This window comes from Elgaria multicarinata, chromosome 8, assembly GCF_023053635.1.
Source record: "Elgaria multicarinata webbii isolate HBS135686 ecotype San Diego chromosome 8, rElgMul1.1.pri, whole genome shotgun sequence".
NCBI lineage: Eukaryota > Metazoa > Chordata > Lepidosauria > Squamata > Anguidae > Elgaria > Elgaria multicarinata.
Window position 1 is genome coordinate 91,113,574 of NC_086178.1, and position 18,736 is coordinate 91,132,309.

General features: G+C 43.0%; 1 protein-coding gene across 2 annotated transcripts in view; it reads left to right on the forward strand.

Annotated features, from left to right (window-relative positions):
• Nucleotides 1-18,736, forward strand: part of ADAMTS14 (ADAM metallopeptidase with thrombospondin type 1 motif 14) — a 97,385-nt gene that overhangs the window by 68,381 nt on the left and 10,268 nt on the right. For both annotated transcript variants that reach the window (XM_063133004.1, XM_063133005.1), the window contains exons 7-17: nt 1,084-1,189; nt 2,234-2,377; nt 2,638-2,770; nt 5,029-5,142; nt 7,181-7,329; nt 8,824-8,999; nt 10,014-10,147; nt 11,659-11,782; nt 13,361-13,444; nt 15,378-15,541; nt 16,219-16,384. In XM_063133004.1, the coding sequence (XP_062989074.1) occupies nt 1,084-1,189; nt 2,234-2,377; nt 2,638-2,770; nt 5,029-5,142; nt 7,181-7,329; nt 8,824-8,999; nt 10,014-10,147; nt 11,659-11,782; nt 13,361-13,444; nt 15,378-15,541; nt 16,219-16,384 (1,494 nt within the window). The remainder of the gene's footprint in view (nt 1-1,083; nt 1,190-2,233; nt 2,378-2,637; nt 2,771-5,028; nt 5,143-7,180; nt 7,330-8,823; nt 9,000-10,013; nt 10,148-11,658; nt 11,783-13,360; nt 13,445-15,377; nt 15,542-16,218; nt 16,385-18,736) is intronic.

The window sequence follows — 18,736 nt, forward strand, 5'->3', positions numbered from 1 at the left end:
CTTTCTCGATTAAAAAAAACAAAACCAAAATGGCGGCCATGATGTCCTCTTTGTCCCTGGACGTCGTGTGCCGCATGTAGACTGAGGGGGGGATTTCACGATCATAAAATCATGAGATCATCCCCCCTCAACTCCCCTCGTCTAGGCATGGTCTTAGTTTCATTTACAGACAGGATGTTTTGATTGCTTTGGCTGAAGTGTGCTAAGCCCTGCTGGCTATTATAAGTTGAGCAGAGACTAATACTCAATGCTTAATCTAAATAGTTCCGATTTGTGCTGTCTGGGTGTGCCATGTGTGCCTGTCCTTCCATGGAAGTCAATAAGGATTCACGTGTCAGGAATTGGTCCTTGTGACATCCAGTGACTAAAGCTTTGAAAAGTTGACCCTCTTTCTTATTAGTTTATTGCAGGGATGGCCAGTGCATAAGTCTAAGATCCGTGTGTCACCATCTTCCTATGGCCAAGAGCTGTGATGAGCTTGTGTATCATTTTACCTCTGTTCCCCTCCTTTGCCAATAGCCCCTGATATTCTCTACTGGAAGCCTGCACAACTTGTGACTCGTCAACCTGAATGTAGTTCACAGCCATGTATGGTGGTCCACTGGAGAGTCAATGAACTCTGTGCATTTGCTGCCTGCCTGGGACTGCAGAAACCATTCTCGTGTGGCTTGGAAGGTCACTGTACAAGATGCACGGGATGCATTTGGCCAGGAATATACTTCCTTCTGCGTTGCCTGAATGTTTCCCCTGTGGTATCATTGTGACAATGCCAAATGGGAATGTGTATGGAAAAAAAATGCATTGTAAGGTGTAAGTGTGCATGTGCTGAGATATGAACCATGTAAAATTTAAATACTTTCCAAGAGTAATTGCTCGCATGAAAAGAATGGGTGGACCGTCCTAATGGGTTTCATTTGTATCCCCAGGCAGCTGGGAGGCTCATGTATCAGGATTGAAACAGTTTTAGCATGCGGTTCCTTCTTTCTCATGTGCTTTCTCTCCACTTTCTCTCTCCCCACCCACCCCTTTCTGCCTCTCTGCCTTTGTTCTTGTTCTCTGTTTTATTCCTCTGCCTTATTCCAGGGTATGCTCCTGTCACAGGCATGTGCCACCCTCTGCGCAGTTGCACCCTCAACCATGAAGATGGATTCTCCTCTGCATTTGTGGTTGCCCATGAGACTGGACATGTGTAAGTCACGGGGGTGGGTTATTCAACAATTGTAATGTATCTTTTGCTGTGGTTGTTGCCTCTTACATTGAGCCTTGGCAGGACATTCGGTGCCTTTAGCTCCAGCTGCTCTTAAACGTTGCCCGCTTAATGAGAACTTTAAATACCAGATCCTTGTTCAAAGACTCTGAACTTCTGATGTTGGTTCCTTGGCCATCTGCCACCCAGTCTCTTAACCTTTCCTTTTTGGGCAAGGTGGTGGAAGTGCTAGTCACCTTGCAGTCTCAGGTGCACGTGGAGCACATTCGAATTCTGGGCCCGTGCCAATCCAATTCCTGGCACGGGCTGAAATCAGTAAGGGAAATTGTACACTGCTGATCCTGTGAGACCATTCAACTGCCCTTAATATCATTGACGCAACTTTAGAACCTGATAGGTTATCCTGGAACTCATTCCTGTCGGAATCATCTCAGAGGGCGGTCATGAACTATTAACCCATCATCTGGTCAGAAGTCTCTCTATGGCAGGGTTAGGCGGTGTGGTGCTCTCCAAGTGATTTGGACTGCAACTTCCATCAGCCCCAGCCAGTACATCCAATGGTCCATAATTATGGGAATTGTAGTCCAAAACATCAGGAGGGCATCACGTTGCCTACTCCTCTTCTATGGGCTTATGCAAGTTAACATCTAGGTGCAACACCTGTTAAATATATACATAGAGCTACTGGAAATATAGTGTCAAGTGAGATGCTCCCATTTTACTAATTTATTGTAACTTAGGGAAGGGCGGGCACATATAACTTAGGTTTCTAGCCTTGTGGGGTAGTCTTGAGCCTAGTATATTGTGCCTAGTATACTGCTATTGGGCACTATAGAAATAAATAAAGTTATAAATAGTACTTTATGTAGTAAGTCAGGCCAGCATGACTGTGATTTGCACTGTTTTTGCACCAGTTTTGTATACGTGGGAGGTGGTAACAGTGGCATTCAAAATGCTACTGCTGTTGTATTACGCACTGTTGTTTCATATACCTTGGGAAATACCATTTACAGGCTTTTTTAACAGGTTAGGTATGGAACACGATGGCCAAGGTAACCGATGTGCTGATGAGACGAGCATGGGGAGCATTATGGCACCACTAGTGCAGGCTGCATTCCACCGCTACCACTGGTCCCGATGTAGCAAGCAGGAGTTAAACCGTTACATACAGTAGGTCTACTCTTTCTTTTTCTTTTAAAATCCTGGACTTTTAAACTGTTCTTTTTTGCCTTGAATAGAATGAATGAGTGGATAAGGAGGGTGTATGTTGAAAAAACCCAGATAATCATAATTAGAAGACAAATTCAAATGACAAAATCCTAACTAGAATGCCGAAGTGTTTAGGAGTGCAAGGGCCTTTGGTGTACCCAAATATAGTTGCCAGAGCTGCAAGGAAAATATGACCTCTAACACACAGTTTTTGCCTCCAGCTCCTATGACTGCCTCTTAGATGATCCGTTTGAGCACGACTGGCCCAAACTACCAGAGCTGCCAGGAATCAATTACTCTATGGATGAGCAATGCCGCTTTGACTTTGGCGTGGGCTACAAAACATGCACAGCTGTGAGTATAGAATCCTGTTGGTAGGGCTCACTTTTTCTTCCCTCTGCCTGTTCCTACAATAAATAACATTTTGCTCAGTAAGGGCTGATTCACACTGTGGGTTGTATTGTCCATGGGTGTCTTTGTCTTAGGGGAAAGTGCTTCCCTTCACACAAGTCAGAGCATCCAATTTTTGATGATTGCTCCTCCTCTTTCATATCCCATTCTGTTTCAGAGGGTCCCTTAACTCTTTGTTGTTGTTTATTCGTTCAGTCGCTTCCGACTCTTCGTGACTTCATGGACCAGCCCACGCCAGAGCTTTCTGTCGGCCGTTGCCACCCCCAGCTCCCCCAAGGTCAAGTCTGTCACCTCCAGAATATCATCCATCCATCTTGCCCTTGGTCGGCCCCTCTTCACTTTCCCTAGCATCAGCCTCTTCTCCAGGGTATCCTGTCTTCTCATTATGTGGCCAAAGTACTTCAGTTTTGCCTTTAATACCATTCCCTCAAGTGAGCAGTCTGGCTTTATTTCCTGGAGTACGGACTGGTTTGATCTTCTTGCAGTCCAAGGCACTCTCAGAATTTAGGAACAGCTTTTCAGGAGAATAATAGGGGGGTTAAGTTAGTTGTTGGAGGGATTGGTGAAAATCTGGTGCCAGTTGTGTTTCTCAAAACTTCCTGCCTTCTTGGAAGAACACCTGCTAAGTAATCCACAAAGCTTTATTCAAGCAATAAACATCTCTTCCCACCTGAAGAGAGCCTAATCTCTAGGACCTTTCCCCTAGGCAAAACTATGAAAACTAAGCAAGACAATTGTCCTTTCAAGAAGAATGGAAAGCCTTTTTCCCAAGATGCGTTAACTTCAGAGAGACGAGTTCTGAGGCGGCTTCTGACGAGATGCGAGCTGTGCCAACTTCCTCTCGCCTTCCTTTTGCTCTGCCCGTTTTAGTCGGCAGCATACTCTAGGATTGGCTAACCTGTCTGTGCTCTCTCCTTCGGAAGAATGTTGGCTTCCCACTGAGTGCATATTATTTGCCCTTGACGAGATAAGCTCTGGAGAGGGTTCACTCCCAGGTGGTGAAGAGCCCGTGAGAACTTTCTCCCCCACTGGTACAGGCTGGCCTGTTTCTGGCGCCAACTCCTCTACTTCAGAGTCTGATTCTGATTGATCATCTGAACCACCTTCTTCCAACCCAGGGGGAGCAAAGCTAGACATGACAGTGCCCTTACTTGTGTGAGTGAATGTGCTTTCTGCTATGGCGAAGCCACCAATTTTTAAAACCCGTTATGCTTTTGAAGTGTACACTTCAAATATGAAGTGTAGGTTCAGTTGAAAAACAGGCTTTCTGCCTGTAACATTCAGGGGAACCAAGAGGACAAAACATAAAAGAATGGAGACAATTGAAAGGGCCTAGAAATGTAAGTTGCAAACACTGGAAATGGTTCCTACTGGAGACTGATTTATTTCTGAAGACAATTGAATTAAACTAAAAGGAAGGTTCCCTAAACATTGAAGGCAGGGAACCTATTTAACAGCTTTAATATGATAGGCTTGGATCACCATAATTATAAACCTGATTATTCAGAGGTTTCAAGACTGCTGTTTACCAATGAAAACAAGACTTACAGCAAGTACAAGTTTAATATCAAATTGAGGAGGAAAGAGAGTGATATTGTAAACCATCCTGAAATCAAGTAGGGTGAAGAGGTAGTACAGAAATATTTTAAATAAGATAAATAAATTAATAAGGGGGTAAAAAGCATCTAGGCTAGAATTGCTTTTTAAAAAAGTAATCAGACTCTGTGCTTTCAACATTAGCCCAATGGGAAGTCTTAAGCAGCTGAAGCTATTCCTGGTGTGTAGATAAGGTGATGGAAAAGCTTTGCTTGCTAAATATCTGCATCTTTGGCTTCTGTTAAAGGCCCCGGAACCAGGGTAGTGCAAAAGACTGCAAATTTACCTTGGACATGTCTTTCGTTGAAATCACTGTTCTTTGGTGCCTACGTGGGTTTTTTTAGGGGAGTTATAATACAGTAATATACGATTCTTGGTTATACTTGCAATAGATCGCAAGTTGAAGTGCTAATGTGAATGTGCAACTTGAACATTCTGCTGAATTGAACATCTGGGCCGGATCTACAAGCACTTTATAACAGTTATAAAGCACTTTTACTGCTTTAAAGCGCTATAAAACTGTTATAAAGCGCTTTAAAGCAGTAGTGTAGATCCAGCCCTGGAGGGATTCCCTTCATTGTGTGCATTATTTTCCTTCTTCACAGTTCAGAACCTTTGACCCCTGTAAGCAGTTGTGGTGCAGCCATCCAGACAACCCTTACTTCTGTAAGACGAAGAAAGGACCACCCTTAGATGGAACTGAGTGTGCATCAGGCAAGGTATCTATGTTATTGAAAAGAGTATTGGGCAGTTTCATGTTTAGTAGAAAGGTGGAATGTCTCACTTTTGCATGCACATGTGGGCCCGTAGACACACCATGCCATATCATGGGCCTTCTCTGTAGCGGCACCCACCATCTGGAAAATCCTCCCTCATGCAGTTCGGGAGGATGGAAATGTAACATCCTTTAAACGCCTCCCGAAAACACATCTTTCCACACAGGCTTTCCCTGGGCTGTAACTGCTGCTGGGTTATTTTAGTTTTATTTGGTATTTTAAAACTTTTAAAATTTTATATGTTTTGATCTGTTGTATTTTACGGTTTTAATTGTGCACTGCCAAGAGAGCCTCAGCATTATAAAAATAAATAAATGTTTAGAACTAGCATGTCCCCTGTACCTGTTGGCATTCTCTTCCCCTCCTTATTGTTTTACTATGATTTTATTAGATTGTAAGCCTATGCGGCAGAGTCTTGCTATTTACTGTTTTACTCTGTACAGCACCATGTACATTGATGGTGCTATATAAATAAATAATAATAATAATAATAATAATATAGGCAATCTTATACATTTCTGTGCATACAGCTTTTATTAGCCTATAACATTCACAAGCATCGTGCATGCACAATTGGCAGCGGTGGCAAAATAACAGAGTTTGAGACTTCTATAATGTTCTACAATTTGGAGAAGATCTTCTTAAAATTAGTACAAAATCAGCAAATATTTATAGACAACAGTAAATTATGCCAATGCACCAGAACGTTAACACTGCTTTTCTGAGATTCCTCTCCATATTCCACTATAAGAATCCACATTAACCTCCTCAGTAAAGGGCTTCACTTCTGTTATGCTTGCAGAACCATATCAGTGAGGATTGTACTGCCACTGCTTCTATCGCCTTTGCTCCCAATCTGAGAAGAAAAGTAGCAAGACTGCAGCAGCAAGACTGAATTGAGACTGACTAGAGCAGCCTTCCTCAACCTGGGGCGCTCCAGATGTGTTGGACTACAACTCCCAGAATGCCCCAGCCAGCTGGCTGGGGCATTCTGGGAGTTGTAGTCCAACACATCTGGAGCGCCCCAGGTTGAGGAAGGCTGGACTAGAGTGACGTTGCTGTGGGAGGACAGCTGTCACCAGAAACTTTTTTTTCCCAGTTGTAGCATTTGGGTCGTGGAACTCCTTCCCCAGACAGGCCCACCAGTCTTTTGACATCTAGTGTGATGTCATTTTTGTTCCGCCTCACCATTGCATGAATTTTTAATTCTGATGCTGTTATTTTTCAGTGTTAACTGCTGGCTTTAAAATGGAATGTTTTCAGAACAGTTTCATGATTTAGGATGATTTAATACTCTGTTGTAAACCACTTTGAGCATCTTCCAGTGGAAAAGCAATCTATAAATTAAATAGAAAGATATAAATCCACTAATATTTGCCCCAACGCTGGCTATTATTTTGCACCGCTTGGTATTTGTGTTTGTCTTAGGTATATACTATCCTTGCATTGATGTTCCCTGCAGCAAAGTGTGACAGCTGAGCATCACTAAACACTCAGGGTCACACATCAGGGAGTCCCGATGAGCCGCCACCGCCGCTCCCTGGCGTATGCCCACTTGCATTTTTAGGAACGAGCATTTGCTGTTCACACTTTGTGTTCACTGCAGGATTATTCCACAGCTTCCCATTCTCATAAATACTGAAAACCTAACATGTGTGGGGGGAAGGAGGGCAGGGATAGAAGTGTTGACCTCAAGGTGGTTTCAGTTTGTGCCAAGATATACATTTGGTGTTCCAAAGGTGACAGGCGTTTTTTCATGAATACACTGTGCCACTCAGGCCCCCTGAGACCTTTCTTTATTACTTTAAGGTTTCGTGACTTCACAGTCGTCACTGTCCGCCTGACCAATGAGAGTGGGAGATTCCGAACCCTTTTGTAAAGCCGGGTGCTTCCGTGGCTGTAGAACTGCCCTCCTCACTAACACGGGACAGTTATGAAGAGGCAGGTGTTCAGGTAACCCCTGTTTCTTCTCCTGTTCCAGTGGTGTTTCAAGGGTCATTGCATCTGGAAGACTTCAGAACAACCTTACAGCCAGGATGGCAGCTGGAGTTCCTGGTCCAAATTTGGTTCCTGCTCCAGGACTTGTGGGGGTGGGGTACGCTCCCGCAGCAGGAACTGCAACAACCCACCGTAAGTTTAGCCTTTGGCTAAAAATAAGGCTGTCATTTGGAGAACTGTGTCTAGCAGGGGTTAGAAGGGTGGGGGCGCGTTTCCTCAAATGTATCTGATAATAAAATAGAAGCGATTTTATGGCAAATTGTAAGCCAAAGAAAAGTTGGGGCAGTTCATTGGTACCAGAACACTGAAAGAACTTTCTTTCCTCTTCACCTTTATAGCCTTTAGGCATATGATTGGCTACCACTCAGAATCCTAACTTAAAATTAGGACTATAAACTTTGGGTGTAACTTATGGGTATGCGTACATAGTTATGCTGTGTACGCACAGACTAGCGTACAGTTAACATCGAGCCAGTGCCAGAAAGAGAATGGCTGGTTAGCTAAGCCAGACTTAGTGATGAGTGGAGCCCTTCATTAGAGCCGGCTCATACATTGATGGGTCCCTCCTTCGCCCTCCATGAGACCCCCTCCTATGTCAGTGAGCCCCCTGGTTGCTGGTTTACCTGATGGCAATGGCTAAGAACCTCCATTTTACATTAACATATCCCACAATGCTCCATAACAACTGAAGTATAGCATTGCTCCAGGGCCCTGTGGGAAATTGTAAATGGCGTGGGAGCCCAGGGCAGGCGTCAGTGCTGGTGTACTTTGCTGAGTTGTTGGGGTGGGGGTGGGGGGGCTGCAGCTGCTAGGTGCTCATGTGGGCCTGTCTTTCACCCTGGGAATGAAGTCCGATGGAAGATGTATGAGCTCTCTGATGCAGAACTATATCTAGTAAGAGCTGAAACAGTTATATTCTCCGGTAATGTATCCATCGCTGGATTTACATCTTCTGGTAGAAAAGCCTGCTAGATATAAAGGTAGCATGCCAGGGAGTTGGCTAGGCTAGACCAGAGGAGGCTGGTGGCTCCCATGTCAGTGGGGTGGTGAATCTGCCCCGGGTTTTAGTCAGAACCAGTCAGAACTCTAAAGGAGCTGTCCAAGGTGCTTTGCGGGACTCCATGAATGATGCTCCAAGGTAGCTCCTTTAGAGTTCTGACTGGTTCTGGCTGAAACCCAGAGAGGATTCACCGCCCCACTGACATGGAAGCCACCAGCTTCCCTGGCCAGAGCCCGTCTTCTTGCTATGCTAGTCTTGAATTTACTGTGAGGAATCATTCAAACCTGTCATCCGCCACCAGCTACGGAGGCATCGCATGAGTTTGCTGAATGTGTGTGTTCTAACTCCGGAAAGACACAGGCAAGGGGACAGTAAGACAAAGAGGGGTTACCCCAGAGGCTTCTGTACCAATTAGTTGGACTGGAGTACATAATCCTGGGCATTTTGTGGGGCTGCTTTTCTAATCCTTGGGTTTGCCTAAGCAAAGGCCAATATAAGCATCTGATATGAAGAAATAAAAGGGCTAGGATAAAAAAAAACCATCAAACTAATTGCAGTACCTGTTTGTGGTTATTTGTGGGATATCAATGCAATGCTCCCTAACCAGCTCTTCACTTATTTTCCAGCCCAGCCTATGGAGGGCGCCATTGCCCAGGGGCCACATATGAGTACCAAGTCTGTAATACGGATGAGTGCCGGGGCCCCTATGAGGATTTCCGTGCCCAGCAGTGCTCCAAGCGGAACTCATACTACACTCACCAAAACGCAAAGCACACCTGGCTTCCCTATGAACACCATGATGGTAAGTTACGGAGACATTCCAAACGACTTATTCTTTGAGCAGGGCCAGGTCATAGCAAGTTTGCCTTTATGCCTTAGGACGGGATTGGGAAACATGTGGCCCTCCAGATGTTGCTGGATTCCAGCTCTCATCCGCGCCAGCCAGGACGGCCAATTGTCAGGGACGAAAGTCTGATTCACTCATTTGTTATTCACACACTAACAAGGGATTTTAAATGTGATACATAAGTGAATGACACACCCTATACCTGTATCAAGAAAAGTTTAATTGGGGACATTGTTGTATTTACTTTAGTTGCTTTTAGTGGGGATGTGGCATATCCATGATCTCTTCATCCAGATATCACTGTGATCAATGTCCCATTCAGATCTTGTGGTCACAGTAGCCTTATGCAGAGGAAGGGCTCACACATTGAAATCAACATGACAGTCTTTGACAGGAGAAGCTCTATGCACTTAGTACTCTGTATGCATAGGATTCCCCTTTTCAGATGACATTTGGTGGGGGGCCCCTCTGTGACATCTGACATCAGGGAGGTGATCTAGTTCATGCATCGATTTTGACACATGAGTGGTCTTCTGCACAGGGTTAATAAAATGACACAAATTGTGAGGCCTCTTGGGGACTGAATTATTAATGTTTAGAAAACTGCTGGAAGCTGTTCTCAGTCCATGGCATGAGAGTAAAAGTGATCGATTGATGAAGCATCTTTGGATATGTTTACTGAGCAGCTTTGCCTAATTGTGCTTCCATGATTCAGTTTTTTAAGCAGTTGGAATTTGGGGTGATTGTTTTCTTTGCAAATGAGGAAGGATTCATAGAAGGAAGATACCAATATGAAACCATTTAGAAGCACTTCTCAACAGCCGTGAAGTTTAGAAACCTAAAAATGAAGATAGCTTTGGTTCTTAGAGAACTGAATTTCAAAACACTGAGTTCCACTTTTCTCTAAATCATCCACACAGACTATCATTTCTTCCTCCCCCACCCCCCCGTGTGTTTAATTTACTGCAGATGCCCAGAAGTGTGAACTGATTTGCCAGTCTGAGGAAACTGGAGATGTGGTATTTATGAATCAGGTTGTTCATGATGGCACCAGGTGCAGCTATAGAGACCCATACAGTATCTGTGTGAGAGGGGAGTGTGTGGTATGTAACTGAACCTGCAGGTTCATCTGTTTTCCTATACTTTTTTGTGTTCAAAAGGAGAGAAAGCAAGCACATGACGCACTTAAAGATGTTGGTTGAACTATATAGATTTTATCTTTTTTTGTAGATTTTTTTTTGAAGGGCACTTAAAATAGGATTGTGTCAAACACTCTCTGAATTTGGTATTTGTTTCCAAAGTAGCATATTCAATACAGTAAAACAGACTGCTGAAAAAAAATACTCACCTTTCAGAATTTTTGGCATTCTTTTGTTCCCTGCCAGTGGTAGTTGCTTCTTGGCATAATTCCCCTCTTCATAAGAACATAGAGCTGGAAAAAGAGCAGAAAAGGGCAACTAAAATGATTAAGGGGCTGGAGCATCTCCCCTATGAGGAGGGTTACATCGATTGTTTAGCTTGGAAAAAAGGAGGCTAAGAGGCGACATGATAGAGGCATACAAAATTATGCTTGGTGTGTAGAATGTGGATAGGGAGACATTTTTCTCCCTCTCTCAAAATACTAGAACCCGGGATCATCTCATGAAGCTGATTGGTGGGAGATCCAGGACAAATAAAAGAATGTACTTCTTCACACAGTGCAGAGTTAAATTATGGAACTCACTACCACAGGATGTAGTGATGGTCACCAGTTTGGATGGCTTTAAAAGGGCGTTGGATAAATTCCTGGAGGCGAAGATCATCAATGGCTACTAGCCCTGATGGTTGTGTGCGATCTCCAGTATTTGAGTCAGTAAGCCTGTGTGCACCAGTTGCTGGGGAACATGGGTGGTAGGGTGCTTTTGCACCGTGTCTTGCTTGTTGGTCCCCAGCCGATGGCTGGTTAATGTTCAACACTGTTATAGAAATGTTTATGTGACTTTGGATTATTACTATAAATATATTTTTCAGGGTTTTGATTTGTTTTAAAGCATTTTTTTAGTGATTTGTAAGAAGACTTGAAAAATATAACTAACTCCGCCTCCAAGGTTTTATGGGTTGAGTTTGGCCACCTGCTAGCCATCCATCTTGTATATCAGCCTTCCCAAACCTGGTACCCTCCAGATGTTTTCATCTTCAACTCCCCTGAGGCCCAGCCAGTATAGCCAATGGTCAAGAAGCCTGGGAGCTGTAGTCCTAAACATCTGGGGGGTAACAGGTTAGGGAAGGCTGCTGGATGTTATTGCCATTCACCGACAGTAGTCACCATGTTGTTTTGCAAGGTATTCAGTTGTAAGATGCATGGACTATGTAAGTGGACTATGCTAGAACCATGGCAAGAATCACTCTCAAGTAGTGATTAACTGTCATTTTTGGGGGAGAGGCCATTATTGAAGGTACAGGACTTAAAGTACCATGTAGGCTTGACCACTGCATGAAAAATAATACTGCTGAGCTACACAGATTTACACTATTGCTGAGGGGGTGATTGAAGTCTGTTGACAATTCTGTCACTTTGAAATTCCACCCTTAGCACCATTTGCTCTGTGTTTTTGTGTTTGTTTTCTTCTGACAGCATGTTGGTTGTGACAAAGAAATTGGCTCTCTGAAGGAGGATGACAAGTGTGGCGTTTGTGGGGGTGACAATTCCCACTGCCGGACAGTGAAGGGGACTTTGGTCAAAACCCCAAAGCAGTCAGGTGAGAGTAGAAGGATAAAGTAAACTTTTTTTTAAAAAAAGGCAGGAAAATAATCACACAGTGCTTCTAGAGAGACAGTTTTCTGCAAACTACGGATGACCAGAATTAACACGAGGTAACAGAGTTCAAATTATAACTGGAGCACAAAATCTAGCGCTCCAGTTGCTGTCAGGAGGACACAGCCTTCTGTTCTCCCTGAAGTTTTGTACGACTAGTCAAATGAACTCTTTTATTTATGACAAGTGAATAGATGTGGCTTTGCATGGGTTGGAACAGCCCTTAGTTTGATAAGGCGAAGTCTTCAAGCAAATCTATATGGCTATCAGAGTTGGACATATTGTGCCCTCCCTGTCTGAGTGATAGCACTCAAAGGAAGAGCCCTGCCATGATGTACCCCTATAGCCCCATGGAGGGGTCTGTCCATTCTATTCTCCTGAGGGAGGGGGGTCTGCCGCACAGCAGCGGTGGGGAGTGTAACTCTGCCTGCTAATCTCCTGTGACTTCAAACTGTATTAACTGCAAAGCTATGCACTGTTTAGGGAAGTCTGTCATCTTGTGACTGAAGGTATTACTGCAGGCTTCAACCATGCAGACGCATTTAAATTAATTAAATTTATTAATGAGTTTAAAAATGAAATAACCCTGAGGTGCACTCACCTAAGGTGCCCTTCGTATGCATGCCAAGTTTCAGGTGTCGAGGTTTCGCAGTCTTAGTACTATGATGCTGACAGACAGACTGTTGTGGATGATATTTGATTTATTTATATACAATATTATGTGTGCATAAATACCACTGATAGAGTTATACTTGTATGGAGACATATAGGATCTGCACAAATGAATACTATGAACCAGGAATTTCTGAACATTCCCTGCCTATAGGGATAGTCTCCAAGTAATGGAGAATATGAACTCAACTAAAGGATTTCCGTCCATTAGAGGAGAATGTGCATATTTATTTACAGCACATTCACCAGGCAACTTACAAAACATCCTGGTTACTGTGTCAGTTTGTGTATATTCTCTGATGTCACTTGAAGGTTACATATGTTGACTGTGTAGTGTATGAATTTTCTTGTTTATGCTGTCCATCTGGACATATTTTCCTTTCAGTTCTCACTAACTACAGTGTGTGCACACTATTTAGTATACAAGCACGAATCTGTTATACAAAATAATAAATAACTTTATAATTGTCCGTCATGTACACTGACGGTGCTATTTAAATACTACTACTACTACTACTACTACTACTAATAATAATAATAATAATAATCACTTATTATACCTATGATCTGCAGCACTGGATTGTGATACCTAGTCCACAGGAAACATCTCCATTCATTTCAATGTGGTTTGTGCAGGAGGTGTTCCCAAGGTAGTAAGCACATTCTTAACAAAATATGTTTGGTAGCTGCAGCAAAATCAAAGGTGATTTTTTTTTTTTTTAAAAAGAAGGTATTTCCTCTAAGTGAAGATTCCTGCAGCTTCAGAATCTAAGAGGAGTGTTTCATGGACTCATATCTGACTGTAGCACTATGCTTTTTAAGAATGGCTTCTTTTCTTTGCAATTTTCAGTGGGTGCTTTGAAAATGTTTGAGATTCCAGCTGGCGCCAGGCATGTTCACATTGAAGAGATGGAGCCTGCATCCCATACAATTGGTAAGAACCAAACATAGGCATAGGTGGAATGAGAGTCAATCCTGCCTCACCCTGTTTATTCAAAGGGGTATTTAACAGTTTAATCCTCAAAAAGGGCTTGTTGAAAAAAATCCAGGGTTCATTGGAATTAAGCACTTTAAAGTCCTGCTTATCTTAAGAAGAGATGCTTAACCATCACAATGAATTCAGTGGGATTCAAAACACTTAACTTTGGCTCAATTGCACAGTGTGATTTTCCAATGAGCTATTTTGATTTTCCGATGAGCCCATATGGTGCTAGTATTGCATGTAAGTATGTATTAGTATTTTTAGAGTGATTTTCTCTTTGTTGTCCTGGGCCAATTTTATTCAGTCATCATTACCATAGTGTAAATAGGCACTGCAGGGTTGACTCATGCATTTGTATATATTATGTATGCAGAAAAAAAATACGGCATTATACAACGCAGCTGCAATCGCGCACCCTGACTTTTTTCTCTGGAGAGAGGCAAGAATGTGCAAGATGGTGTCAAGGCAGCCCCTTGCCTCACTCCAGAGTTGCCATGGAGGTGTGGCCAGGAGGTGCCTGGTGGAAGGCAACCTGCGATTGGTCGCCTTCCACCAGGAAGAGGGCGGGAGTGGCTCCGGTCCCCGGATGGCCACCCAGAAACCTTGCACTCCCTCCTCGGCATCGGGATTACCCAATGCCACTACAGCGGAGGGAAACTGCGGGGTTTCCAACGGAAACGGCGCTGTGAAGACACCCCCATAGTATTAGTAAAGTGCAATAACTTGCAGTGCTATAGTCAGCAGAAACTTTAGATTATATTCCATCAGTGTTTTTAGAAATGTGATACTGATTTATTTATTTATACTTTGCAAAGTGTCCTAACTTTGATTTGAGTAAAGCAGATGTATATGGATGTGTAAGTGAGGGAAGAGAGCTTTGGTTCTGGGGAGTATAGAGTTGTAATAAACAAATACATAAGTATGGATATTAGGAGTGGATGGTTCGTGATCAGTTGGTAATATAAAGCAATGCTTCCCTCCGTATTCCAAGCTCACATTCTGTTGTCTGTAAAATCTGTCCCAACTGAGATTTCTAGTGGAATTGCCAGGTACAGCAGCAAAGGCTGGGATCCTTTAGCACTCCTATACGTGCTATACAAACTTGAGAAGTCTGGATTTGAAGCCTAACCTCTCATGCTTGTAGAAAGGAGTGTGTGTGTGTGTGTGTGTGTGTGTGTGTGTGTGTTTATGTTTTTCTTTCTGCTCAGGAGCTCTATTAATTCAGAGGATGACTTGGAATACCAGGCAAGACTTGATATGTCAGTGGTACATACAAGCCAAGCAAACATTTACAAGGAAATGAAAAGTAACTCTAAATTTCAACCAGAGGGCACTTGGACAATAAGGAAATGGAGGGGAGAGGATTTTCTTCTTCTACCTTAATTCAAGAAGAAAGCCAAATGTACTGCTAACTTTCAAACTTTAAAGATTACCATAATAATTTAAAAATATTTATTTATTTCTTACTCACCTCTCACTTTGGATCGAGGCAGGGAACAACATTACTACAACAATACAATCCTTAATATAGGAGGATTCCACCCCTACTTGCCGCCTTAACTTTAACACATGACCCAACTACTTATATATCCCTCTAAACCTATTGTGTGCCCTCAAAAGCTTCTTTCTGTATGCTATGCTAACAAACCCTTATAACCCCCCACCTTACACATACTGAAGTTGCAAGGCCCAAGAAAAACGCCTTCAAAGCAGGTGCAATTCTAAACCAGTCATCAAAAGAACGTTAAGAAGCTAAAACATGCTCTGTGTAGTTGATTTTGAGTTTTTGATTGCTTATGCCTAAATTTCCTTTTGTGTCATTTTGCTCTGCTGTCCACAAAAGGTGTTGATAAGAGGAAATTACTTTATGAACTTCTTTCCCCAGCTGTTAAGAACCAAGCTTCTGGCAACTTCATTATTAACCCCAAGGGCAAAAGTGTTGAGACCAACACCTTCCTAGGGATGGGCTTGGAATGGGAGTACACCATTGAGAATGGCAAAGAGAGCTTGAAGACCAATGGACCCTTGCATGAAGCCATCAGTGTTCTGGTGAGTCCTGGAAAGATGTAATAGGTTGATATAGACACACGTACATCCAGAAGTGCAATATTTTGCCCTAACACCCTCTCTAATTTACACTGGTTATGACTACTTAAAGTAGATCTACTTAAGAGCACTCCACACAATCATTTTTTTGTGCAAAACCCATGCAGTGTTGGAAAGTTGGCATTATTACTAATGAGAAGCAGAGGCTGAGAAGAGAGTAGCTAGGCTAGCCTTCCCCAACCTGGCAATCTCCAGACATATTGGACAGCTCCCATCATCCCCATACAATATGGCTAATTTCTGGGATGTGTTGTAGTCCTATATATCCAGAGAGCACTGGTTTGGGGAAGACTGAGCTAGGCTAAGGTTCAAACTCAGGTGTTCTAATTCCTTCACATTTTATTCACTCGACCATAACTGTACCTTTTAAAAATTCATGCCGAATTTAAGAGGATAACTAGAAGGTACTTTGTTGTTGTTTTTTAAATTCAGCATCTTACAGAAGCTCCTTTTAAAAGCTGTCTTATGACTTTGTCTCTCTGGAGCCTGGATCTGGTGGAGACAGCAAATACTTTTGAATTGTGTTTGCATCTATGTGTTGCTGGGGTTTTGTGTAAAGAGTAGCAGAATATTTTCCATCTCAGTGCAGTTTCCCCCCCTCCCCTTTCCTTTGTATCCAGGTCATTGCACAAGAAGATGATTCCAAGAGCAGCTTGATGTATAAGTACATCATACATGAAGACCTCCTTCCTGTCATCGGAAACAACAATGTCCTCCTCGAAGAAATGGACACCTATGAATGGGCTCTTAAGAGCTGGTCTCAATGCTCAAAAGCTTGTGGAGGAGGTAAGTTCTGTTTTTTTTTTTATTATTTGTTATTTGTTATTATTTCTTATTCCTGCAAGCCCTTCCAGTAGGTGGAGCATAGGACTGTTTCACATGAGCATGCATATCACGTGGTTGCTCAATACTTGATGGCTCACAGCTGAGTTGTGAACGGGTTCCGTTGGAAAAGGTGATGTGGATAGAGAGTGCAACCTGGAGCAGTTCATTCTTATGCAAGTCTTCACTTGATTTTGAACTCAGTCTATCACAGGGGTGATGAACCTTAGGCTCGTGAGCCAAATCCAGCCCTCCTTGTGCCCCATCGGATGACCATGTCACTCCCTTTTTCTGGCCGTATCCCCTTTCCACCAATCACCGTTTGTTTGGTGTCTTGCCTTTGCGTAGTTTCCTTCCTATTCTAAAAGGTTGAAATCCAGTGTAATTTTAGGATGTTTTTAGAATGTTTTTAGGATGTTTTTAACAATGTATATTATGTTCTTAATTCAGTTTTATGTATTTTATATTTACTGTTGTTCCCCACCTCGATCAAAATGGAGAGGTGGGTAAGAAATAATAACAACAACAACAACAACAATTGAAATGTCTCTCCTAAGGCTTATTCTTTATTGGCAGAAAGAGCTTTAAGCTGAAACAGGCTGGTATATTTTGCACCATGTCCTGCCTTATTTATTTATTTATTTATTTATTTATTACATTTTTATACCACCCAATAGCCGAAGCTCTCTGGGGAGGACAAAGGCAAAAGGGGTTGAGGGCAAAATAAGAACATGAGAACATAAGAAGCTCTGTGGGTGGTTCACTGTTGGTGCCTGGCCGACGGTTGCTCGGCCACTGTGTGAACAGAGTGCTTGGCTAGATGGACCCTTGGTTTGATCCAGCATGGCATCCTCACGCCCCCCCCCCCCCCACTGGAATGCAACCTCCCAGAACTTCTCCATAAAAGAAATCAGCCCTTGGGCTGAAAGGGTTGTTCTACCCCTGGTCTGTCGAGTGATGAGAATGCATGTGTGAAACCAGTCTTCAGTAGATAGAAAAAATGAGAGTGCCTTTGACAGTGATTGTACTGCTGTTTTGGAGATTTCTCCTGGTGTTCTTCATTCATTTGTTTTAAATGCTTTCCATTAAACCGTGAAATGAATAGCCACAAGAAGGGACATTCTGGTTCTTGGAATGGCATATTGGGTTTAATTTCAGAGACGATTTTGACTAAGTCAGAATCAGTCTGCCTTAAATGCAACTGCAGTTTTGCTTATTCTAACTGCATTGCGCTACACCATGGTGTAAATTGGGGCAGCCCCAGGTACACATTTCATTACCTTGCTTCGCTTTTACAGCCCAATCCTATGAGCCGTTGTTCCTGCAGAGCAGTGCATAGGATCCGGCGCACAATGTTTTTCTGATAATACGTTGTCACTGCTTGCGATATTGCATCCATTCAAGCAAGTTGTGCATATGAAGGGCAGTTTCTTGGCATTGGCAGGGTCTTAGAGATGTTAATGTGCTTTTGCTGGGATTGCTTCCTATAGTTTCTTGATTTTACCAGTAAGATAAAAGGAAAGCAATATTGTCACGATTGCAATGTGATAAGAGTGCTTTTCAGAGAATATGAACTAAAACTTTAGGTAGGATTGCAGTTCTTCATAGTACCCATTCTGGAAGCAAGTGAAATCATAAATAGGGAGTGAATTAATGCAAGCTTATGTCCAGAGCATTTAAACAAACAAAGCAGGTTTTGAAAAGCCAAGTAAGAACTTGCTGACTCAAGTCTGTTTTTCTAATGTTGTAGCTACATAAGCTGTATTTCCAGGGTAACAGCAGATGAAATCCGTACTACACACTAGATTGTGTTCATGACTAGGGTTTACTAATCTGCTTTTTGTTGCTGTTGCTGGAAATGCGAGTGCCTTTTAAAGTGTTTCTCTGGACGTACAATATGCTAAGAAGATTGCCTTATCTCCAGAGTCTTTCTGATAAATGGCAGGCTGGGGTGTTGGTATTCACAGGACTCACTCTAGCATGTTGTCCAAAGTGAAAAGTTCTGACCAAGTTCGCTTGACGGAGGATGTTGGACAACTCTACTCTTTGTGGGAGAAGAAGCGCTAGAGAAAAATCTGTTAGATCAGAAACACTCTGTGCAAGGAAGGATTGCAGGCTAGAGCCCTCCTAGGGCATGTCTACACCATGCCTTATCCCGGAGATCGTCCCGGGATCATCCCTGTGCATCCACATGACACACAGGGGATCCTGGGGGCAGGGAGGGATGATCCTTCCATTTCCCCTGGATAACCGGGATGGATTTTAGCCCGATTTCCCCCGCAGTCTTGGGATCATCCCAAGACCGTGGGAGGTGTG